General features: G+C 39.2%; 1 protein-coding gene across 2 annotated transcripts in view; it reads right to left on the reverse strand.

Annotated features, from left to right (window-relative positions):
• Nucleotides 1-414: 414 nt before the first annotated feature.
• skib (v-ski avian sarcoma viral oncogene homolog b) overlaps nucleotides 415-26,764 on the reverse strand; it is a 34,399-nt gene continuing 8,049 nt past the window's right edge. Inside the window, exons 2-7 of one of the 2 annotated variants that reach the window (XM_073876093.1) lie at nucleotides 6,773-6,886; nucleotides 6,501-6,595; nucleotides 6,087-6,364; nucleotides 3,722-3,993; nucleotides 3,401-3,631; nucleotides 415-2,273 (exon numbers count right to left, since the gene is read on the reverse strand). In XM_073876093.1, the coding sequence (XP_073732194.1) occupies nucleotides 2,061-2,273; nucleotides 3,401-3,631; nucleotides 3,722-3,993; nucleotides 6,087-6,364; nucleotides 6,501-6,595; nucleotides 6,773-6,886 (1,203 nt within the window). In that variant the 3' untranslated portion in view covers nucleotides 415-2,060. Of the gene's footprint in view, nucleotides 2,274-3,400; nucleotides 3,632-3,721; nucleotides 3,994-6,086; nucleotides 6,365-6,491; nucleotides 6,596-6,772; nucleotides 6,887-26,764 lie in introns of both variants that reach the window. The other variant, XM_055184216.2, reaches the window with a different exon arrangement.

The following is a 26,764-nucleotide window of genomic DNA, read 5'->3' on the forward strand; positions in this document are numbered from 1 at the left end:
TAACCATTACACTGAGCTAAAATTGCTGTGTAAAATTAACTAGTGTTAGCTGCCAAATCCATCCATGCTCAATGTCTCCCTTGTCTTCTGGAAACCGATTTTTTCCTTTTTTTTTTTACAAGGTATCCAGAGGTCGGTTTAGTCGCTAGCCAGAGAGATAAACAAGCACATACCGAAGTTAAGTTCGGGCCAACTGCGTAACCACGCGTGCATCCGATGAAACCATCTAGTATTCAAGATATGTGCACATTCATGTGGAAATATGGCATTTATGTCATTTTAATTAGGAGAAATTAGCTGTAATAGGCCAGCCAATCTAAGCTTAGATGTATCTAAAATACCTACCTGTTCATTTTAAAGCTGTCTATTAAATACATTTTTGTCTAACAAATACAGACAGCAAGACACACGAAAAAGGGTTGATTCTGTTTAATGATGTTATTATATGTGGGGGAACATTAAAACAAGTTTAGAAAATGACCCACATCAAAACCAAAACTATGACAAGACCCTTGACCACAATGCATATATCTACTGTGAAGCATTAAAACATCAAGAGGTTAAAAACTGGAATAGGCAAGCATACAGATCTCTTATATAAATGGGGAATTCACCCAGAATAAATACAGCGATGGAGAGGTTAGCATATGTATTACTGCAGGTCTTTATTCAACATGGGGGTAATGGAGATAAAAGATCATAATAGAAATTCATCAAATACTCTTTACAGTTCATCATTTATCTGGAAACATCTCAGAAACCTCCAAATGTGAAACTTTGGTAATTATATAAAGTGATTTTCAAAGAGGATGAAATTACTCAGAAATATAATGTTTTTTTGTTAATATTACATAAGAATTCTTATACAGTAAATGCCCTCTATAGCTGAAAATATGATAGGAGAAATTTATTATTTCATACATACAGTCTATTGGTTTGAAGCAAAAGCATTTAGGGTAAAGTGTAAAGCAAGCTTATTTACATAATCTTTTTATCTTTAAGTGGTATTCACATCTGTAACAAATGCATGAAAACTTATTTATTCAATACTTGGTGTACTTGGAGATCTTAAAAACATTAGAGGGCTTCAAATACACAGTACAATTATCTTAAAAGTGCAATTCCTTTTTGGTACAAAGTAAAAAAATATATATCCTTATTTTCTATATAAGTAGAAATGTTATTTTTTTTATTAAACAGCGTTTATATTTCTATCTTTTAGTGGGTGCTAAAACCAGTGACCTAAAATGTATGTTTGTCATCGGAGCATTCACTAATTCTGATACTGATGTACTCAACCAAAACATTCAATAAAAAAAATGAAACTGAGCATGGAGTACATACATGCAAATAACAACTTTTGTTAAGTCCTATACTGACTGCTTAATACAGCAAAAGCTGAAAATTAATACTTGCATAAGATACTGAAGTTTAGGACAGAGGGTGAAGTTGAGTTTATATTGATCACTGTCAATACTATAGGGTTTAATAAAAAAAATGCAAAGATTAAAAGCGAATTTGAATGTAGGTTTATAATAAAGCTCCGCTGCACCACAGCACAGTTGCTCATGCAAACTATTTCAATACAATGGCAAAAAAGGAAAATAAAAGTGACTGAATCATTGTAATGACAACATCTGCGTACTACTGTATAATGTATAATTCTGGTAACACTTGTGTGGAGTATCAGTGGATCTAGCAGATTTTTCATCTGCTGCTGTCAATGTAACGTAATAGAAAACACTTTCGTTTCCCAAATATTTTCAAGTATCTTTACAAAAAAATTAAATAGCTTATAACAAAATAAATCCCTTCGGTTAGCTTACGAGGCTAACCGAAGATGAGTCAGTTCCATGTGACGCCAACATCTCTGAACTTCCTCCTCTCATCTCGACAGTCTTTTCAGTCACTTCTGTTCATGTTTGTCTGGTAAAGTTTCCATTGGTAAACGTACAATGTAATATACTTGTTTTATGATCGTTCTCCTTTGCTCCCGTATATTTTCGTTGGCTTTAGAGGGGTCCTCTAATAGTTCTCAAATGAAAGTAGCCATATAACGTTTAAGAGACATCTTCTCTCATTTCTTTATACTCTTTCTCAGGTGACTTTAGGATGGCGTGTTCCTCTATCTCTGCTTTGTGGCCCAGCTGTTCCTGTAGTTCTTTGACAACCCTCTCTAGGTTCTGTCTGGCGTCTCGCTCTTTCAGTAGATCTTCTCTCAGTTGGTCGCGATCCACTTCTGCTTGCTGGAGCTTCACCTGCAGGTCTTCAATCTAACAGACGTCCGAGAGAAAGAGAGTTTCTTTAAGATTCAAGTATATTTTATGCAAATGTAACACTTTCTGTGAAATCCAAGTTAAAGGATTAGTCAATTTTCTTAAAAAAAAGTTCTAGATAATTTACTCATCACCATGTCATCTAAAATGTTGTTCGGTCGAGAAGAAAATATGTTTTTTTGAGGAAAACATTCCAGGATTTTTCTCATTTTAATGGACTTTAATGGACCCCAACACTTAACAGCCCCAATCCAGTCCAAAATTGCAGTTTCAAAGGACTCCAAACGATCCCAAACGAGGCACAAGGGTCCCATCCAGCGAAACGACTGTCATTTTTGACAAGAAAAAATATGCACTTTTAAACCACAACTTCTCGTCTATCTCCAGTCCTGTGATGCGCCAGCGCGACCTCATGCAATACCTCACGACGTCAAGAGGTCACGGATGACATATCGAAACTACGCCCCAGTGATTACAAGTGTGGAGAAAGAGGGCCGTTCCGACGTTGTTGTATGTTGAATGATACTAATTAATGTCTTTGTGTCAGTTTATTGTTTAAAATGGTCCGCAAATGTGCGTTTTATATATGTAACACGTGACCTTTCCACGCCATTACGCAATTACGTGAGGTCGCGCTGGCTTGTCACACAGCCGGAGGAAGAAGAGAAGTTGTGGTTTAAAAGTATATATTTTTTATTTTTCTTGCCAAAAATGACAATCGTTTCGCTAGATAAGACCCTTATGCCTCGTTTGGGATTGTTTAGAGTCTTTTGAACCTGCAATTTTAAACTGCATTAAAACTGTTAAGTGTTGGGGTCCATTAAAATGAGAAAAATCCTGGATTCTCTTCCGCAAAAAACACAATTTCCTCTCGACTGAACAAAGAAAGACATCAACATTCCGGATGACATGGAGGTGAGTAAATTATCTGGATTTTTTTAGGAAAATGGACTAATCCTTTAAGGTATTATAATCTAATGGGACTATTTGGATTTCAATCACAGTTTGACTTTAAATTCATTCTTTGACATGATCTTACTCAGTCAATATTAAGTATATCAAGGTTATTTAACAAAATGGTTTTTAGATTATATAGGATGATTTTATGTGGAGCCAGGTCCCACCTGTGAGGAATATTTGGCCCTCATGCGTCCTGCCTCGCAGCCCTTATCGCACACACGGATTTGTCTCTCTCTGTCCAGCTCTCTCTTCAGTCTCCCGCAGGACTCATTGGCGTCTCGCACCTTCTTCTCACACTCCACACGGAGGCGCTCAATCTCTTTCCTCAGGTTCCGCTTGGCTTCGATTGCCTCTCTTAGTCGGCCCTTCTTGGTGACCCTGACAAATTCCAGCTCCTGTAAACAGTATTAGATATTAATGTATGGTGTTGAATAAAAAACTGTAAAAAAACATCCTGTACACACTACAGGATATATTTCAGATACCTGCTGAAGGCTCCGTTTGGCTTGCAGAGCAGCGGCTAGTTTCTCCTCTTGCTTCACTCTCATACGGATGATGTCCTGTAGAAACCTCTCTCTGGACTCTTTAGAGGTGAGGTCACCGCACAGCGTCTGCTTCAGGACTTCCAGCTCAGAGCAAGGAGCCGCTCCAGGTCTCAGCTTCCCATCATGCATCTCTGCAGGGCTGTGAGAGCTGAGGTTTAATATCCCTGCTCCATTGGTATAGTGAGGACTCATCAAGGGACGGGACACAGGAGCTAGAATTAAAAGGAGATTTGAGTTAAAGCTGCGGTCGGCAACTTATTTTATCATATTTTTTGATCATATTCACTGAAACCAACACTATGCTCCGATAGAACAACATCAACTAGACTGTTTAAGAAAAAACCCCGCGCTTCTAGCTCCACCTGGAGCCTGTTATTTGTTTTGCAAAAATCCACCGCTCCCGGTTCATTTGGTCCAATCAGCGCAGGCTGGTTCATTTGGTCCAATCAGCGCAGGGCTGTGTAAAATCTGCCTGTCAATCACAGTACCTGCACGCGCCACAGATCCCCCGTTACAATATCACGTGCATCCGCCTGAATTCATAGTTGTTTTGGTTTGAACAGCGTGATGGCAGAGAGAACTTTCAGTAACAAACTTCCGATTTCTCGGTTAACAACTAGAGCTAGGAAAACAACCAATGAAAAGAGGGAAACAAAGATAGAAAGCGACTGTGACCGTATTAAAACTAGGATCAATATCGGACCGGCATTTGAAAGGAATCTACGAGATTTCAAGCTGGATGCAGAGCTTGCCACATTTCTTCTCAACAGGTAATTGTGCTTTATCAACCATTGATTGTATTTCGGAGTGTTATGTAAGTAATCTAAGTATTCTTGCTAAGTATGCGTTCACAATAATACTTTTGCACACGCGCTGACGAGAACGTGCTCTGAGGGAGGTTGCTCGGAGGTAGTGGGGGAGGGACATGAAATTGTAAACATTTGGAAACTGCTCAATCCTCCAGAGTTGCCGACAGCAGCTTTAAAAAGAAGTATTTCAATCAATAAGAATTATTTTGTACAAGTTGGGTAAGGAATTAAGAACCATTAAAGGAACACGCCTACTTTTTGGGACTTTAGCTTATTCATCGTATCCCCCAGAGTTAAATAAGTCCATCTTTTATCATCTTTGTGCGTCTTTTTCACCTCCTTTGTCTGACGCACCCACTGCTAGCCTAGCTTAGCACAAAGAGTGGAAGTAAATGGCTCCAGCTGGCATGCTGCTCCCAATGAGTGACAAAATAACACCAACATTTTCCTATTTATATGTTGTGGCGAAACACTGCTTCTTGGGCGGAGTGATTAGCGCAACACTTGCCCGAACTCTCTGCTCCTCACCACGGGGCTTCTCGGGTGCTGCGAGCTAATCACTCCGCCCAAGTAGCAGTGCTTTGCCTTCTGAGAATATAGTTCCCAGTATGTATACACATACAGTTAAAAAATGGCTGTGTCTCATATGACCTTGTTATTTGTACACGCTGTGACTATACAAATCACAACATATAAATAGGAAAACGTTGGCGTTATTTTGTCACATATTGGGAGCAGCATGCTAGCTGGAGCCATTTACTTCTAGTCTTTGTGCTAAGCTAGGCTAGCGGTGGGTGCATCAGACAGAGTTACCACATAGACGGAGATGAAAAAGGTATTTATGGATTTATCTAACGCTGGGGGATACGGTGAATAAGCTAAAGTCCCAAAAAGTCGGCGTGTTCCTTCAATAAAGAAATACTGTATAAAATCGCTAAAGGATTTATATGATTTTCAGTTCTTTTGTGTTAATAAATAGTTATAAATAAAAAATTAGATAAATAAAAATGTTATCAAAATTGTGTAGATTTTGTAGGTATGTTATATAACAAAAAATAATAAAACATAAAACAAACAAAATACAGAATAATAGCACGGTAATTCATAGTAATAATATTTAGGTACAAGAATTAATAATAGTAATTATTATTCATAAAAGTAAAAATAATAATAATAATAATAATAATAATAATAACAATAAAATAATAACAATAATAACAATATATAATAATAATAATAATAATAATAATAATAAATCATAATCATAAAAACCCTTAATAATAATAATAATAATAATAATGTAATAACAATAATACTAATAAAACAATAACAATATAATAATAATAACAATAATAAAAATAGATAATAATAATAATAAAACTTAATAATAGTAATAATCCAGGCTAAAGTCTTAATGTAATTAAGGGATTAGGAGCATCAAAGTTGGATTTCAATAATTGATTTAATATTTTCACTATATTTTCACTATTTCTTACCTTCGTCACATTTGTCAACCTCAATTTCTGCATCCGAATCTTCATTCTCCTGAGTTCGCTGTCTGACAGTCGATGTGGGCAGAGAAACTTTGGCCAGCGGTGGTGATTGTATGTCTGCAGATGGCCACCTCTTTCTTGGCCTCGAATTTTCCATCTTGCCCGTGTTGTGGCTCTCACTGGGGTGAGGGAAACGGTGCAGCGGCTCATTATTTTTAACTGGGGTTATGGGCAGAGATACATTTGGTACCACCAGGCTGTCTTGTCCTTTAGGGAGCAAACTGAATGTCAGAGGAAAAGGAAGAATTAATAAAACAGACACAATTGAATGAATTGTGTGAATGTTTATGGCTACTTTTATATACTCAATGTATTACTGTTGTAATGGTATAATGCTCATGCAAGCACCTTTCATACTTGTGTTCAGGTGTTTCTTTCCCAACAGAGGAAACTCTGGGTGACCATGGTCTGAAGGCAGAAGGTCTCTGCTTAAACTGGAGTTGCTTAAGATCCTAAAACAAAGAAAAAAGGGAGTTTTAATATCTATAGCTACATTATATAGATAAATATTATTTTCAACAAGCAAGACTTTGTAGGTAACGTGTTTAACCTAGAATAATCCAGGCTGGATTCTGTTTTTTTTTGGTTTTGTGCTACATAAAGAAAAATGCGACCTTGATCAAACAAACCTTATTTGCAGATGATGCCAGAGACTGAAGCCAATCAGCCTGCTTCTCTGTATCCACCGATGGGGATCTTGACCGGTCATGTTTAGACTTTTTGGAAGGAATGGGACTGTACGCCTGTGAAAACAACAAAAACAGACTTTAATAAAGCGCTGTGAACGTTCAACTCTTGCACGTAGGTGTCAAGTCGACTTCCAGCCCTCTGCAAACACCCAAGAGAAATAAGAAGCAAATTTAGCATCAGTACAAATACAACCCAAACAGTCCAGGCATTCATAAAACTAAAAAGGCTTCCTTGCGAGCCACCTGCAATTTCTATGAGAAAAAAGGGAGAATATTCCCCCCCTTCGTGCCCTCAGGTTACAGCATGCGAGATCCAGGATTTATTTATCGTAACTGTACGAACGACCTGCCCGGACCTGCGCCTCTCTTACTCAAGTTCAGGAATTTTAAACGCCCTTGCAACCCGAACGTCCTGGCTGACTGCGACAGTGAGCTGAGAAAAACTCTGATTTAAAAAACGAAAATGAGAAATGTGGTGTTAATGGGTGAGAAACGCCACGGTGGTGAGAATTATGGCAGACTGTTTAATGAGGTCAGGTACTGAATGTTTGAAAAAAAGAGTCATTGGATGTAATGTGACACTAGGGGGCGATATTGTGCTGGACTTTCCCTCATCCCTGCCATTGGGGGGCTTTTGTAGTACACGTTATTTTTTTTACACAGTTTTTTTCCTCTATGTGCAGATCTAATATAGAACTATAATAATAAGCCATTATTGTTATCAAAAGGCATGCATGCATGTTACATCTGGAGCTTTTTAAGGCAGATCTGACTTTAAGGCATATTTGCCTCCATGGCAAATTCAGTGATGTGGTTGGCCCTGGATCCAGAGAAACGCACTTGAGAAACACATAATACACACACAAACACTTCTAACAGTGGAGTGTGTAGTATTGGGGACCAATTCATGTTCAAGTACCCTTCACCCTGAGTATAGTGGCTTTGGGAATAGTCTCTTAACAATTCAATACGCTTTCTGAATGATTAAATAGGCATAGAATGATCTAACACACAACAGATGCAGCTCTAAATAGGGCATGTATGTGCCTGCCTTGTAAAAAACCTCTAGTTAATTTCAAGAGAAGCGAGATGTTTTCTACCATCTATAGTGTGTCATCTCATTGTAAGTTCACCTGGCTTGCAAAGGGAAGCGCTTGTTTCTTTTTCACGGATGGGTCAAAACATGACTCAAGCGTACAAGCACCCAACAAAGAACGCCTGTGTTTGTTCCTTCCCCGAGGTGTGGAGTTCCAGGAAGACCACGCCGTCCCAGACATAATAGTCTCAGACTGCGCGCTCTTCCCAGACACCACAAGAGAACTGATGATGCAACGTCCGCTGAAATCAGGGCGGCCGTGACACGGACCTCACTCACCGCCACATCAAACGCCCGGCCTCAAGATACACAAGCAGGGCAGACGATACCAAACAGCTGGGCGAAACCACACAAACTCGCACACAATGGATGCAGATTAGGACATGCATAACATCTGGAGGGAGATCAAGCCTTCAGATTTATATAAACCTCTAATGGCCATTCAGATGAATCATGTGGTGATAGGAGAATGACATCCTGGTTTCAAATGAGGCTCAAAAGTCTACGTTACAAATCTAAATGAAACACATTTTAGGCTTTTGAGGAATTTTAAAAATAAAGAAATGCTGCAAAATGAATGCTTAGAAATATTTAGGATTCTAGGTCCTAAATAAAATAGTTTTTGTAGAAAATATTAGATTTTCTTACTTTTAAGAAAACAAAAAAAAAAATAGTTTCCAGATAGTAACCGACTCCGGAGTGGATCCGGTGCGGAAGCTCCTGTGAGGAGTCTATTGCTATCTGGGTTGGAAGATGCTAACATGAAAAATTCACACAATTAAAGGATAAGTCCATTTTCTTAAAAAATCCAGACAATCTACCCACCACCACGTCACTCAAAATGTCGATGTCCTTCTCCGCTCAGTCGAGAAGAAACTATGTTTTTTGAGGAAAACATTCCATCCAAGATTTTTCTCATTTTAATGGACTTTAATGGACCCCAACACGCAACAGTTCCAATGCAGCTCAAAACTGCAGTTTCAAAGGACTCCAACCGATCCCAAACGAGGCACAAGGGTCCTATCTAGCAAAACGATTGTCATTTTGGCAAGAAAAATAAAAAAATATGCACTTTTAAACTACAACTTTTCGTTTTCCTCCAGTCGTGTGACGCGCCAGCGCGGCTTCACGTAATACATCATCACGTCAAGAGGTCACGGATGACGTATCGAAACTACGCCCCAGTGTTTACAAGTGTGGAGAAAGAGGACCGTTTCGATGTCGTTGTATGTCGAATGATACTAATTTATGTCTTTGTGTCAGTTTATTGTTTAAAATGGTCTGCAAATGTGTGTTTCATATATGTAACACGTGACCTCTCTACAGCATTACGCGATTACGTGAGGTCGGGCTTATTTTTCTTGCCAAAAATGACAATTGTTTTGCTAGATAAGACTCTTATGCCTCGTTGGGATCCTTTCAAACTCTGTTAAAACTGCAATTTTAAACTGCATCAAAACAGCCAAGTGTTGGGGTCCATTAAAGTCCATTAAAATGAGAAAAATCCTTGAATGTTTTCCTCAAAAAACATGGTTTCTTCTCGACTGAACAAAGAAAGACATCAACAGTTTGGATGACATGGTGGTGAGTAAATTATCTGAATTTTTTAAAGAAAATAATCCTTTAAGTTTTTCATTAAAACAAAAATCCTCTAAAATAACTATTAGATTGCAGAACAAAAGCACTTTTTACAAGTGGATCATATAGTTTTGTATATACATTTGGCAGTGCATTGATTCAAGCTGTGCATGCGTGTTCCCTAGGGATCGATCCCATGACCTTTGCATTGCTAGCGCAATGCTCTACCAGTTAAGCTAAAGGTACATTGCATAAGCAGTATAAATCCATTACACATAATTACACGGCAGTGCTAAATATATACAATGCTTAAAATTTTTATTCATGACTAAGAGAAGAACTAACCAGGCCCTTAGTTACTTGACCAAGTGCATGAGTGAGTGCATAAATAGTGAGCGAGTGAGGGCCACATTTCCTCCCTCTAGTTTGCTTTGGCTGATGACCCTGTGGGAACCCAGAGCGTCTGGTTCCTGAATGTGAGTGGGAGGGTTCGAGGAGCAGGACCACAGAGGAAACACAAAGCTGAAGGAATGTATACTTGAAGGCCAAGTACGGCTTACTCTTAAAAGTGGCCATTCAGTCCCGTAGCCTTTCAACCGCCTATTGTGTGAGGTTTCTTTGAAGGCACGCTATAATGGAGAGACAACAAACTAGCATCTGAGGTATGGATGAAACACTCGTAACACGCAGATCAGAGCCGTGATGATTAAACTGATGTCTTTCCATAAGGAAAATTTAAGCAATAAAAGCATTCCTTATCCAAATTATAGGAGACACAAAATGTTGAAATCTCATAAATGACTTCTCCCAGACAATAATGAAGTCTAGTGTGATTTTTCTTTTTCTTATGGAAATTTCTGATGCAGATGAATTTGTCTCTAAAGTGATATATTTATTTTAAATCAGACTGCATTTTTGTCAGTGGTCCAAGATGTGTGCAGACATACAAATATTAAGGATTACATTTTGAATACAGTGCATATAATATAAAGCACATTGGATAAAATCTACCCAAGTTTGCTTTTGATTTCCGAAAAAACGAATAAATCAAATATCTCCTCTTGCATTCATTGCTTTACACCCACAAGCTTGTCCAGGCAGAAGCTCCACTTTTAGGGGATGGTGCATGCTCCAATCTCCCATGATATTACTTGGAAGCCAAACAAGTGCAGTTGCATTCGCCATGAAACAAAAATAGTCTGCTCTATTGAACTCGCTCGAACATCCTCACAAGAAAGCGACAAAACTGTATCGCTGGTGGTGCACAGCAACCAGGCAAAACAAGTTTCCTATTACAGCTTTTCTTCCCCCACGGAAATCCTGCATGTAATCCTCAGATCTGCGTGCGCTTCGATGGGCTCTGCCAAAGTCAAGGGCACAACTTGGGTAACAGCTTTATTGAGATATGTCGGGGACCGGTGCTCCGATTAAAGGGGATTCTGGAAGACTGCGAAAGATAGAAGTGTGTATATAAGTGTATGTTAGGGGGTCCTGCCAGCTGTCCTCATACAAGCACAAGTGCTTTAGAGGATCTCGCAAATTTATATTAAGCTCGGTTGTCACCAGGTGTCAGCTGGTGAAGGGTGGCAGATTTGAAAGCGTCTACGGTCAGTGCCAAGGGAAGTCGTGCCATGGTCTCTTCCTTGAAAACCTTTCCTGAAGTTAGATACGGAGCCTTAGGGAAAACCAGACCTTGATTGGATTGTGTTAATAGCCTTTGGACTTGAGTCTTGTTGGTGTCTGAGATGAAGAGGGAGCAGATTTTCAGCGCAAAGGCGGGGCTCGAACGCATAATCCTGTTGTGAGCATGATAGAGGAGTCCATCTGCTTCAATGTGCTGTACAGGCACATAAGGGTTCGGTCTCATCAGGCTGAAATATCCATAGCTCGAAAAGTCCTTCATGAGGAGTACACATTAAAACCACCAGAACTTACTTTGTATATAAGCTGGTCAAATCCAAGAAAAATGTATTTAATTGTTTAATAATTCTAGGTAAAATATGTTAGAAATATTCGTAGCTTAAATATATTAATATAAACTAATGGTTCTATATTTTATTCATACTGTAAACTACGAATGCATTTTTTTTTCATAAAACCCATAAAGTGACTTATTTGCACTCATGCAAAAAACTTAAAAAGCATTACTATTATTTTCAGACTATGTGGATCGCAATACAGAGAATGCAGCAGGACACACACAATGTCTTTCTGCTTCTCTTCACATTTACAACCCTAATAAAGCCAAAACATGCAAACCAAGAAGCTGGAGGGGATGATGGGAAAAATAAAAAGTCTTTACTGTAATGCCCTTTTAACCCATCGCATTTAAAAAAGATCCCCAAAAAATATTACTGTGCTAATCCATGTCTATGGAGTCCCACATAATATATTTTAAAAAGGAAATCTTGAGACAAATCCCCATAAAACAAAACATGAGGATGATTCTGAAGTACTTATTCTGCCTTAATTTGAATCTAAACGTTTATGTGCAAATCCTCATGTACACTGCAAAAATAATCATTTTCAAGAAAATATTTGTTCTCAGTAAAAATATCTAAAAATTCTTAAATTAAGATGAGCAAAATGACCAAAGAAAATAAGTCTAGTTTTTAGACCAAAAATATCTAATTTATTTGAATTTTTCTTGAATTTAGTGTTTAAGAAAAATTTTCAAGATTTTTTTGCTTATCCCATTGGCAGATTTTTTTTTTGCTTGTTTTATGCACAAAATCACTTAAATTTAATATTTTTGTTCTTAAAACTAGACTTATTTTCTTGGGTCATTTTGCCCATCAAGAAAAGCATCTTAATTTAAGAATTTTTTTTATATTTTTACTGAAAACAAGACAAAAATACTAAGAATTTTTTTTCTAAAAAAATCATATTTTGCAGTGTAGTAACCATGCAAATGACTTTCTTACTTAGTATTTTTGTCTTATTTTCAGTAAAAATATCTAAAAATTCTTAAATTAAGATGAGCAAAATGACCCAAGAAAATAAGTCAAGTTTTTAGACAAAAAATATAAACTTTAAGTAATTAAGGCTTAAAACAAGCAAAAAATCTGCCAATGGAATAAGAAAAATTGTCTTGAAATAAGTTTACTTTTTTCATAAACGCTTAATTCAAGAAAATTTTTCATATTCCATTGGCCAGATTTTTTTTGCTCGTTTTAAGCACAAATTCCCTTACATTTTTTTGTCTAAAAACTAGATGTATTTTCCTAGGTCAGTTTGCTCATCAAGAAAATACATCTTACTTTAAGAATTTTTAGATATTTTTAGTGAAAACAAGAAAAAAATACTAAGTAAGAAAGTCGTTTTTTGCAGTGTAACCCAAGACACTTGAAAAATACATTGCAAAAAATGATTTAAGAAAAAAAATCTTAGTATTTTTGTCTTGTTTTCAGTAAAAATATCTACAAATTATTGTATTAAGATGCTTTTTCTTGATGAGCAAAACAACGCAAGAAAATAAGTCTAGTTTTTAGACCAAAAATATTAAATTTAAGTGCATAAAACAAGCAAAAAATAAAATAAAAAAATAATCTGCCAATGGGGTAAGCAAAAAAATCTTGAACATTTTTCTTAAACACTAAATTCAAGAAAAATTTGCTTTCCCCATTAGCAGATTTTCAAAAAATCACTTAAATTTGATATTTTTGGTCTAAAAACTTGACTTATTTTCTTGGGTCGTTTTGCTCATCAAGATAAAGCATCTTAATTTAAGAATTTTTGGATATTTTTACTGAAAACAAGACAAAAATACTAAGAATTTTTTCTTGAAAATAATTTTTTGCCATGTAGACGTAATATCACGTACAGTATCAGGCGAAAATCCTTCAAGACAGCCACAAGCCCTGCACCAACCCTACTGTACATGAAGTAGTGGTCTTCCCACCCTTTCTTTCTGCATTTTGTATGGATTGCCGGCTGGCTTTGGATCTCACAAGTGATTGACTGAGCAGATGGGCTTAAGTTTCATGTGAGTCCCTCCCGTCTCTGCTAACTAGTTAAACTGCCTGAATAGAAATCACAGAAATGCAAAATTAAATATCAAGGAAGAAGGAGAACGTCGCTGTTGATGCCGTACTTGTGGCACATTAAGCTTTTGTTTGAGTCCAGCCAAATGATTTATAGCCAATCCCATCTGTCTCTGTCTCGTAAAGCATAAATAATCAAGTCCTCACTAATAAAGTTATGAGTGGGAAAGCTGGAAAACGAACATATTTGCCACATATGGAATGCATCCAATGCTTTTTTTGCACTCGCTCGTATTTAACGCTGTAGCCGGTGATCAATCAGTCAAGACAGTTAAATAGAGCAGGACACACAGGATGTGCGTTTTGTCAGGGAGCTGCTTCGGTCTGTCAGACGCTAAATACACAATCGTTCCCTCCCACACCTACATCAACCTCCCACATCCAGAACAGGGCAGGATGAATTAAGCGACGGTTTGTATTTTGCTGCGTACGGAGAACTGAGGGCAATAATTGAGAAACCTCTACTCCCAAAATAAGGTGGGGTGGTGGGTCTACGTGGAAGGGTGATAAGGGAGTGAATGCCAAGGGGAGGTCAGGAGGCGTCCGGGTACTGACATTGTAAAAGCCCCTGCTGTGAAATATCAGGGTGAAGTTAGGGTCAGTGCTCAGGGTCTCAACGATGTCATAGCACCTTCACTGTGTCTGCCCTGGGATTAGGGGAGGGGTTTTGGGGAGGGGCGGTGTGGTGGTAATTGGCTCAAGTGAGGTTATAAATCCTTCTGAAATTTACTGCCTCCAACCACCCTCAGGCATTCTCAAGCCCTGACGCCATCTAAACGCTGGCGATCAACGACGCAGATGTGCTTTAAAGACGTACGGTGCGACTCGTACGCTTCGCTACGAGAGATAGCAAAATCCCGCAAGCGTCCAGGAGGGAGGCCATCGCTTGACCTTTATTCGGGCAGCACCGTGTCCATTTGAGACTACGGCTAATCATCACAAGTGGATCCACAGTAATGGAAAACATGTCAGTTTCTGTGAAACGCTCTCAGGAGCGGCGCATTTACGAATGAAGCAGAGAGGGGAGTGGGCCCTATAATTAAGGTTTGATACAGCCAAGGCTGGGAATGGATTATTTTACTTTGCTCTGCTTTTTACAGTCACACTGAAAGCCCAATGTTCCCCCGGCATTCGTCAAAACAAATCTAAGTGCAGCTGAACAGAGGTAGAAGTGCTAATGGATGTTGGTAGAATGACAGGAAGCATTAGAAACAACAAGGAGAGGAAAAATGGAGGATTATGCGGTAGGAGGCAAAACAAAATTTTGGGGAGTGAGAAAGAGCTAACCACCGAGCAAAGGTGGCCAAAACCCCGTAATCGAGCGCTTTTCCAAAATACTCAAAGGCATTCAAGGTTGGATTTGGGGTTTTATTAAAGCAACGTGTGAGGAACATTTTGGAAAATCCCCTTTTTCGTTTTTTTATTTTTTCATCAAGTAGTACCTACATACACATAAAAGCTTGATTTAACATAGCAGATGATTACATAAAGAGACTACATTAATAAGGACGGACATGTATTTTTCCTTTGCAATGAATTTCCAGCTGGTTTATGCTGGTTTATTCTGGTGGACCATCAAAAAAGCTTGGTAGTTAAATAAAAGCCTGCTGACCAGCTACGTCATTCTTTTCAGCAGGAATTACATTATTCTGCTGTCTGCTTTGTAACCCTGAAAATTCCTGGAAACGTCTTTTTCCTGGACGGTTTTCATTTTACAGCGCTCCTCTGAATCTGAAAGGGCCAATGTTATTCTCCATAGCAACTGCATAACTGCTTTAAAACAGCAATGCTCTGACTCAACCGACAGAACTCGATTACCGAATCGGCCCATCTCCGTTCCAGGGTGTTCGCAGGCGAGCGAGACCCTCACCCAACCCTGCGGCTAACATTATCCAGACAAACTTCTGGAGACCTTTTAAAAGAACACCCACACCTGACACCCATTATGCATCTATTTTGCAAGCACTGCGGTCTCACAATGCCTGTTTGGTCGGTACCTGGTCGGTTTTACAAACATCTGCATGAGCCCAAAGGCCTTCGAGATGTGGCCGGTTTACAGATAATCGCCCGTGTCTGAATTTGAGTCTGAGTCGATGACGATTAGGGTAGATTACCAGTCGGTCAGCTCCGAGCTTGGGTCTGACAATAGTGAAAGACCTAATATACAGGCCAGTGTGTTATATAAATGTCCCTCGAGTCCAAGTGTTTCGAGGACACATTGCTCTCCGTGTTAATTTGTTCCGACTGATCCGGTCAGAGGGATTAAGGCGAGGTGCTCTTGTTCTAAGACCTGCATGCAAAAAGGAGCCTGGGGTTAGTGTATAATCTCCCAGCTTTATCAGCATCAATCCATGCTGACCCATGTTCACTAGCAACAGACATATGAGATCATGTGTTTTGTAATGTAAAGTTTATAGGTTTAGTGTATTGTAAACAGATTTCTGTAGTGGTATGGCTTGTTTTGACAAAAAATTATTTTGAAGATGAATGCATTACAGCTCAGATGTTGCTTTCGAAAGCTTACAAAACATTTTATGCATTAAGGTAGAGATGTACCGTTATATCGGCCAATAACTGGTATTGGTCGATAAAAGCACTTTTTCCTCACTATCGCCGATAGTTTGACAACAGCCGATTGTCAGGGCCGACATATCCTGTTAATCAAAAGAGAACAGAAAAATGCTATGAATTTGAGGTCTGTGTGTAAAGAAACATCCTCTCCGAGTCTGGCGCTAGCACTTTCAGCATAGGTTAGCACAATCAATTGAATCGCATAAGACCATTAGCATCGCGCAAAAAATAATCAAAGAGTTTCGATACTTTTCCTATTTCAATCTTGACTCTTCTGTATAATTTACATTGTGTACTAAAACCGATGGAAAACAAAAAGCTGCAATTTTCTAGGCGAATATGACTGGGAACTATACTCTCAAACTGGCGTAATAATCAGTGACTTTGCTGATGTTACATGGCTGCAGCAGGCGTGGTGATATTACACAGCAGCCGAAAATAGTCCCCTTGGTTACTTTCAATGGCAGGGGACTATTTTCGGGCACTGCGTAATACCACTACGCCTGCGGCAGCCATTTTAGGAAAAATGTTGAAGCTCTTTGGTTGTTTTTTGGCGCGATGCTGGTGGTCTGATCAGATTCAATGGATTATGCTAAGCTATGCTAAGGGTGCTGGCGCAGACCCGGAGATCAGCTGAATGGATTCCAAAACTGTAAAAATCAAATGTTTAACTCTAGAGGAGCTGGAAAATTAGCATATTTTCAAAAAAAGTGGAATGTGCCTTTAATGATCAACTTTTTCTCTTGTACTCTGAAAATTCCTTAAAAAAATTAAAGCGCAAAAGAAACGGACACAGTAGCTATAGTCTTGTAAGAATATGATTTAAAAAAAATTAAGTTTATATTAAAATAACTTTGAATGGTTGGAAAATCTGAACACAGTAAAGTCGTTCCCTCCCGAATCTCTATAGGAGACACAAGAGATGACTCCTGTATTATTATCATCAGAGGAAAACCTACTGTAAGAAGCAAGTGACATGCAAGTCTCCATTTGCTCTCTTTCCATTACATTATGGTTTAAAGATAATAATCGAGATCTCCTTTTTTCTTTTTTAACAGATGTCTCCTGTAAAAACAAATTTTGTGTTACTGTATAAGGGCATGGTTAATTGTCACATACACACACACACACACACACACATACCCACATAGTGCGCATGAGAGAACAAGAGCACAGGGTGAACAGACACCAGTACGACAGGGAGGGAGGGAGGGAGGGGAAGCTGTACTCAGGAACTCAATAATAACTTTCAGCAGTCTAGCCAGGAGGCTGGAGGCCCAGACTGTGGCTGTTTCAACCTCCAGTCCTCCTCCCTCCGCAGCCCTCGGCTCCTCCCTCCGCCCTGGCCTGTGTCTGCTCCACAGGACTAATGCGTTTTGCAGACAGCCTAGAAACTTAAAGAGACCCAAACCACATTTTTCCTCCCTGAATCACCACCGTCGACGCAACCACTAACTCAGAACAGAGATCATTATTTCCAGCGTTTCGTTTTCGAAAACTCCCGCTCTCGTGCTCTTATTCTTATTACTCTTTTCCTCTCTTGCAACTCGAGAGACCTCGACATGACACGGAAAAGCGAGGGAGAGAGCGCCTGAAGTATGTCAGGATCATAAATCTCGAGCTGAACGCTCCAAATGCACCACCCTCCGAATGCGTCTTTGATGTTCGACTCACCAGCCTGGAGAAGCTCCTGTCAAGTGCAATAAGAGTTGCTGGCGTCAAACGCATTTGAAGTCATGATTACGATAATTATAAAGGGCGAATGCGATAGGCATGATCGGACAGTGCTGGAACAGAGCAGATCCAGCTGTTGGGAGTTGTGATGTACACGTCTGCCCATAAATCAACAGCGATTACATTACCGCTGTCTGCTGGGCAGCGAATAATGACGGATATGGATGCTAAATGCATCAGTCTGAGAGCCAAAAGCTGTGTGCGGGATGCACGGTTAAGTGGGAAGTGCCGTCTGTCTCCAGCAGAGCCCCACTTTTAGGTGTTGTAAATATGGGCGATATAGTTTTGTGCGTATATTTTTGCAGGCAGTAACACGCTTCAGGTATCGCCCTTTCTCCAGGGATGGTTTTGAGATACGGTTGACATTACGATGTGCATCGAATAAGCAGCGTTTAATACGCCCCGCCAAAAAAGTCCCTCCAACCGAAGGGCTCACCTGCCTGCAGTAGGCGTCTAAGGATTTGAGCAGATTTAACCGCAAACGTCTAACATAGTGTCTACCATCTGAGCTGTGAGACAGCATGGAGCCACTCGCCCTAGTGAAGTGGAGCAGAATACCACAGCCAGGAAATAATTAAAAATTCAATGGGCTTGAGTGACACAGAAACCTTCAAGGGCGTGTCTGCCAGTTTTTGCTCTTCCACCGTCAGCATATTTCATCCTCCGAAGAGGATGCTAAAACGAGGGGCCGTAAAGAGACTGGAAACTCAACCGTGCTGAGATGCACCAAAAGGAAATCGGACAGGAATCTTGAACCTTGCAAAAAGGTCATCGCTGCTTCCGTATTCCCTTGTTTATTAATGATGAATAACGTTTTTGTTGCGCAATTTTATTCCACTCCGTTAACTGATATCTATGAGTGGGCATTGTGTGCAGCAGAAGGTGTTAAAGCCGATTTAGCCTCTGTGGAGGATATAATTTCGGCAGGAATCTGGGCTTGATCAGACCTGAAAACCCAATGAGAAAAACATGCAAGATAAGAAAGTCGGACAGTTAAGAAACTGGAATTTAGGCAGTCCGCATACGTTCCAGTCACTTTATTTCCAGGAAATATTTAATCCATGAATTTGAATTTCCAGATGATATTTTTGTATTAGGAGAAGAAAAACAACACTTTCATAATTCTTGTTGTTCTGTCAGTAAAGCTGTTTGAAGTTTCAGACCGAATCGACAAGGCTCACAATGACGCATTTCGACACAAAACTCATCCGTTGAGTCACCAGAGTGCACAGAACTTCTCACCATCTGTGTGAATCATGTCTGCTGTCCTGCCTTGTAAAATTCTCTCCATGGCCAGAAATATGCAAAAGATGCCTGCAGAAAACCCACTTCCAAAGCTCCAAGGTATTTTATGGTGGAGAAAGGCAATGAACTTCTGACCTGCAATAGAGGGCTGTGGAGGAAACTGAGGAGCTTGAGGGCATCTAGAGTGCCATGTCTCACCCTGCAAGGTTGTAAAAAAACCTTTAAAACTCAAACCCTTTTATGGCTGACAGATGGTGGGGGTGTCTGGATGCCCATGAAACCCTTGTCTCTGGACTTGTCTCCAACTCTTGTAAAACCAGTTGACCTCAGTGAACTTACTGATGTACTTATAAATATATTCACATTCTATCCATCCATCCATCCATCTATCTATCTATCTATCTATCATCACATTAAGGGGACAGAGAGATTACAAGTGCAAGATCACCGTAAAAAATAATTCATGGATCAATCAACAGCTTCTTCTGCTTATCAATTCAAAAGAATAGCAACCTCCCCCCACACCCCCCAAAAACAACATCCAAGCAGCACCCCCACTCTCTCACCTCATCTGCCATGGCTTTTATATTCTCTGTGTTGTTGTTTATGTCCTGTAATTCAACCTGACCTCCTCACAACCCCGGCCAGGGCTTTGGGACTGTGGTCAATTGAAGTGGTAGGGGTTAACGCTCTCCTCATTAAACTTACAGGGCTGCTATAAAACGCAGAGGGTCGGGTCACTCATTTTCACACCATCCTAATGATATTAAATTGCTTGGAAAATATACTCCAGAAATAAATATACAAATAAACGCCATAACTATGTTATAAATATACAAATTTATAACATATTCTCTAAAATATACTCCGCAATCCGCATCCAAGTATATTTTAAATAATAATTTAAATATTTAGGGATGCATAATGATTAACCGCGACTAATCTATAGCAAAATAAAAGTTTTTGTTTACATCACATACGTGTGTAATCTGTGTATAATAATTATGTATAATTATTATGTATAATATTAAGAAAAAAATTTATATATTAAGAATTTATATTTATATATAATATAAATTATACATAAATATACAAATGTATTTACACATGTAAACATTCCTTAAATATATACATGCATGTGTGTGCATTTATCTATACCAAGTTATTATACACAGTTCACACACATATATGAACTTTTATTCTGCTATAGATTAATCGCGATTAATCGTTATGCATCCCTAAGAACATATTTTGTGTACGTCTTAGGCCACCATAAGATTTGTTGTTTTCCAATGTTATAGTAATCATATATAATTATTGTCTCTTTATTAGAATACAACAAAAAAATACAGGAAATGTGTATGTAGTATTAAAACAGTATAAAAGTCTAAGCTGAAGTATCAAGTATTTAGGGTAAACTCCCCTTCCACTTGAGCAATAGCAGGAAACTGCAGAATCTATTAAAAAATAAATTTAATTAAATCCTAATTTCTAATTCTAATCGAATGACTTCAAGACTTCAGTTTACTCAAAAAAGCTCAAAGTGTGTTTAGTGCCACGAGAGGTCAAACTAAATACTGGTTGATGCCTGAAAAAGGCATTTTGTTCTAAAAAAATTTTTTTACATTTTGTGTACATATTTCTTGTATTTTCTGTTTGTATCTTAATAATCTTTTAAAAATAAATATAAATGGACATTAAAACTTGCTAAAACAACAAAGCTGGAATACACAGTACTGTATTATGTTCAAAATATACTACAAAACTAAATATACAAATATATAATATATTCAAAATATGTTACGGAGTATTTTAAGACAATGTTATAAATTTGTATATTTAGTTATAGAGTGTATTTTGAAGAATATATCAATATTTGTACATTCCTAAACTAAATATATAATATATTTAGTTCCATATATTCTTTAAAATATACTGAAAAACTAAACATACAAATTTATAATATTCTTCAATAACATACGCCCAAGAGAAATAAAAACAAAACATATACTTGTACAGGCTGAAGACCTCAATGAGATGACCGCAAGTCACGACTCACCACTACACAATCCTGCGATGTGGCTTTCTTTTAGATAATTCACTCTAATAAATAGCATAACATTTAGTGAAAAAAATGACATTTTTAAATTAAATTTATGACATGAAAAGGGCCGTATGACAAACTCTTACTCTCATGTTTTTCTTTGATACAAGCGCTTGATCACTTTAATCAGCAACATCTGACTAAAGGCAAGCAAAGAGACTCATTATTCATGCATTTTTCCAATGCATTCTTGAAAATCCCCTCGGCCTTTAATATGCATAAATATGATTACCAATAGCATGAGCCCTCAGGCTGATCCTTAATCTTCTTTCTAAATTCTTCAACTGTTAGAGCTTAAGTCACTTTTTATATTTTACAGGCAAGCCCTCAATTGGCTTCTCTCTACGCTGCGGACAGAAACCTCCATATTCATGAGAGGCTTTAATTGAAAAAAGTGAGAGAGCCCGAAAATTGGTTCTCGTGTATGCTAGCAAGCACAAATGCAGCTTCAGCACATTTTCTTCATATTCCCGCAGTGAAAGAGGAGAAGAGAGATTAAAGGAATGAGGGGAAAAAGAGAGACACTGGACAGATGGTACCAGGAACAAACGGAAATCACACCAAAGGCTCGTCTGAATCTTTAAATCCCAATAAAGACGTTGTTGCTCCGAAAAGCACCTCTTTGGACCGATTTCAGCAAAAATCAGACAGGGAGGTTGTTTGCATTCCAGGAAACGTCTCCCATTTTCTGCATATGCAGCATTTGGTTTCCCTGCAGAATGCAGAACACTTCGGCGGCCGCAGCTGTCTGAGTTTCTTACAGTGAGGCCTTCTGCAGGCGAAACCGAGCCAAAGCTTGTCAGGAATTTCAATGAAAATACAGCATTATGAATGACCTTGAAAAACTGGTTTACCAAAAAAACAGCAGCGAGGACTCGGGGAGGCAAAAACCTAGTTTGGAATCTGCACTGGTGCCTTCGCGCTCTTTAATGAAACGTTTGATTTGTTTACCATTCCTTTCCAGAACTCGATTTTTGATGAAAACCATTTAAATCATAGGAGAAAGCCAAGAACAGTTTCGTTAACAAACTTAAAAACCAAGTCACGCTAAAGTGACCTAAAACAACCACTCATCGCTGTGCATGTCGCTGGCAGTTCCTCTCATAAGGTTTCACTTTCCTCATAGGATCAAAATGACCTCAGCGCAGTAAAAGCAGACCGGGACTGTGCACCAGATGTTAGTCGAGAGCGAGTAAGAAAGACAGAAACGGAGAGACACATTCGTCTAAAGAATTTACCGCCAACCCCAGCGGAGTGCTCTGATTAAGGCTTGAAGTGGAGTTGCATCTCAGGAGCACTTATCCAATGGTGCGGATGGTTAAGGAAAGAAAGAGAGAGTGATGGACACAGAGGGAAGGTGGAGATGGAAGATTTGCCATGGATGCTTGGTAGAAGACGACCCCCCCTCCTTTATGACCCTCAGGTTTGGCCTCAAACGGTCAGATGCCCCCTCCACCACTGAAATAACCAAATGCCAGTGTCACTCCACACCCCGCTGCACCTGCCAGGCAGACAAAGGGCCACTTCCTAGCCCTGTCTCTGTCCAAGGCCCCTGATCCCATTTAATGCAGCCTGCACCACAACAAAGGGAAATAAATTAGGCAGTAGGGCTTGATGATAGGGTGACTAATCCTTCTGGAAAGACTCATTTTATCACTTGCCTGTACAGTTAGGACCAGCTGAAATGCGTGAATCGAAAGCCACGCGTAGACGCAGATTTGTCAGAGCGACCGTTTCGGAGAAATGATGTAGCGGTTTTGTTTAAATGTGGTTGTATTGTATACTGGCAGGGTTTGACGCGGACATTCCTTTCCTGTCATATTTATCAAAGGTTTCATATGTATGTTCTGCGGTATGTGCTTATAAACAAGACTCCAGACAGAGCTAAAGCTGTTTTTATCTATGCTGGTTTGTTAAAATAGATTTGCTGGAAATGGGCTTTGTAGCCATATACTCAATTATATAGTGCTATTCAGAGTCCAAACTGCTTTGGGAATGTGGAAAATTACAAAAAAGAAATGTTATGGTATATTACGAATTTGAAATGTTTAAGATTATGCACTACTATACTCCACTATTTAAACCTCTTTGTACGAAAAAAACCCCCAGATTTCCTGGTTTTCACCGAAGATGCTCTCAGAAACCTTTACATTTTACATTTATGCATTTTGGCAGACGCTTTTATCCAATTGACTTAGAGGCTGTTTACACCTGGTTCAATTTAAAATCCAAATCAGTCTGACCGCTCTGATTGCAGTTTCAGTTTTGTAGCTTTTCGGTTTCGTCATGCTGTCGCGTCACGTAAAATGTAAACACGTCTAGACTTCTACTACACTGACAGTGTGAACAAGGTAAAAGTGACGCTCTCGTCCACTTGTGATCCGATAGACCAAAAGTAAACCCATCTTAATACCAGGTATAAACAGCCTCATACAGTGCATTCAAGGTATACAGTTTATCAGCATTTGTGTTCCATGGGAATTGAACCCGGGACCTTTGCGCTGCTAACTTAATGTCAGTCGAGCAATAGGAACACATTCTCAAATCACACTAAGTTTTGCAAAAACCTAAGAAATTGATGTCAATTTTCATTCCAATTGTTATGCTGATTTAGAAAATTAGTAATGAAAATTTCCTTAGTAAGGAAAATGAACTATTTTACATTTGAAAAATGCCAAATATAGCCAATTTCACAAGTGGACTTTTGAAAGGCACGTTACATCACAGTTTTAGCACATTCACATCACATTTCTTGTACACCCCACATAGAAGCTGCTCACGAAACCATCAACTCACGTCTGCACAGTGCCGAGTGAATCTATAACAAGCTGACTTCACCTCTGCCACACATCAAAGCCATGTGCATCAGTCCAGTTACACCACAGTCTCACATTCCTCACCTCATTCACACCTAACCTCGACAGTTTTTGCATTCGAATTGAATGCTACTTTGTCCTAAATGATCAAAATCATGATTCCAGTGCTACAGTAGATCCAGGTAAGGTGCCGACTCTACCTGGAGCCAGCTGCAGATGAGTAAATATCTGATGAAATTAAATTACACTGCTGGCACCTAAAGGAACGGCGCTTAGCCTGTTTACAATAAGCCGCAAAGCAGCTTGGATTTTTTTAAGAGCGGGTGTTAGCTAGCAGTTAGCTTTCTGTACTTCGTGACCACGTTGGCTAGTCCCCATTTTAAGACACAGGGCTGATAATAGCTGGCTCATTATGGGATCAGAGGGCCTCTATTTCAGGCCGCTCTGCTCTGGTCTGCCTAGGCTCGGGCTGTCCATGTCTGTGGTCACTGGTGTACTATAAATAAAGGCATGACACCGTGAACAGGCACGATATCACATTGCCCTAAAGGCCATAGGAAGAAAGGAAAGTCACGATGGCTAGAAAACTCTACTAGTGTTCAGAATAAGAAGTGATTTTTCTGTAGCTCAGGTGGTTGTGGGTTCGATTCTAGGGGAATACATATACTGATGGTTACAAAATCTACCTTGAATGCACTGTAAGTAACTTTGAAAAAAAGCATCTGACAATTGAATAAATATAAATGGAGTATATACAGTACCTAAAATAGACTGGACTATATATGAACAGCACTGACTCTGTTACGTATTATGTATTATTTTTGAAAAACGCTTTCGGGCCGACTACCAAAACAAACTTGTAGCCAAACAGCAGTGAGGGGTTTAAGGAAATACCGTTGAAAAAATTTAGTCAAGCTAGGACACTTACTTGTGCTATGCAAGTCTTTGAGCCTACAGCATGTGTATGCGATCTATGTCCCCTGCAGCCATTTGTCCCTGGCAAAATTCAGACCTCCGCTTCTTACTCTTGTGCCGGGCGTTTAACGTCACCTTCCGTGTGAAGTGGACCAAAACGATTCACATGTTAAAACGTGCAGTACAATCTAAACACATTCGACCTGGATTACCGTAGTAATGCACATTGCTTTCACTCATTTAAGACACCATTGGGTTGCGCATGTGTGGGGCGGGTCTATCAAAAGAAGGTCCAGATTCTATTGGGGTAGGGGCATGTTTGTTTAGGTGATTTCAAATGTCAACATTGGCTTTCAGAGATCATACACCCAGCCTTTAAGAGATGAAACATTGCTGAGAGAGTTTAAAGCTGCAATACATAACTTTTTCCTCTCTATCGCTATCTCTGTTTAAAACATTAAATTGCAGGTTACTTTACTTTACAATAAATATTTTTACGTTTGTTGAAAAACAACTGACAATTTCTGCAAAATCAGACTCAAATGATAAATTATTAATATTATAAGCTTCCGTTCTGATATTTGTTTACTTATCAAAAAAGTTACACATTGCAGCTTTAAGCCAGCTTATAGCATTAAACTATTCCTTTATGCTACGTACACACCAAACGTGGAGCATCGCGTTACTAACTCTAGATTTACCTTCGTGTCATGCAAATTTTTCGTTCGAGTTGAATATTTTCAACTTGGGCGAAGACACGTTTGAGGCGAATAGCGCGTCATTCGCATCGCCCTACGCGAGGACGCGTCTGATCACGTCTCTGCATTGACTTTGTAGATGTAATCTACTCCCGCAAATCGTTAAACCCACATCTGGTGTAAACCCACAGTTAAAACCTGCTAAAATGTATGCTACGTACACACCAAACGCGTTGCTCGCTCAAGATAACTCGCCGTATTTAACTTTGTGTCATGCGCATTTTTCGCTTCAGTTGAATATTTTCAACTTGCGCAAAGGCGCGTTTGAGGCGAATAGCATGTTTTCGCGGCAATGGCGCCACCCAATCCGCGTCATTCGCATCGCCTTGCACGAGGACGCGTCTGATCGCGTCTTTGCATTGACTTTGTATGTAATCTACTAGCGCAAATCGTTAAACTCGCGTCTGGTGTGAACCCACACTTATACAACGTCTCTTCATGGGCTGCAAATATATATAAACGGTATTCTTGTTTATTTTTCACCCTCATATGCATGCAATCCATCTAACGGTTTTTAAAAACAAAAATGCACCCTTCCAAAATGACCCCTAGGAAATGCACTTAAATAATTATACAGGTTTTTGCACATTCCTTATAAAAACTATGGATTATGGATTTAGTTTGTTTTGTGATTTTGGCATGGGGAGCAAAAGGTGCATCTTTACTATCTGGAATATCCTGAGCTAGCTATGACCGTCCCCTTCCCCCCAACCAATACACTACAGACAGAGAGGGAATGAATGAATGGATTAGGAGAGAAAGAAGCCAAGGCATAACTGCATAACTGAGTAATTGGGGATGACATGTCTGTAACAACACATCAGGCTGTTTGAATAAAACTCCTTCCTAAGAGAAATGGAGAGAGAGAAGAGAATAAGGGAGAAGCGATGGAGCAGATGCTCAGAATTACAGTAACCGCTGAGGGGGTGTCATCCACAAAAGAAGAAAGTGGCAGCGGTTTTGGTACTGGATAAATAGTCCCACACAACCTCGCTGTGCTGAATAGGGCGAAGAGGCAGCCGTGTTGAATGCGTTTGATATGGGATCTCGCTCCAGGACTCTGCATTGCATT

This window comes from Misgurnus anguillicaudatus, chromosome 14, assembly GCF_027580225.2.
Source record: "Misgurnus anguillicaudatus chromosome 14, ASM2758022v2, whole genome shotgun sequence".
Taxonomy (NCBI): domain Eukaryota; kingdom Metazoa; phylum Chordata; class Actinopteri; order Cypriniformes; family Cobitidae; genus Misgurnus; species Misgurnus anguillicaudatus.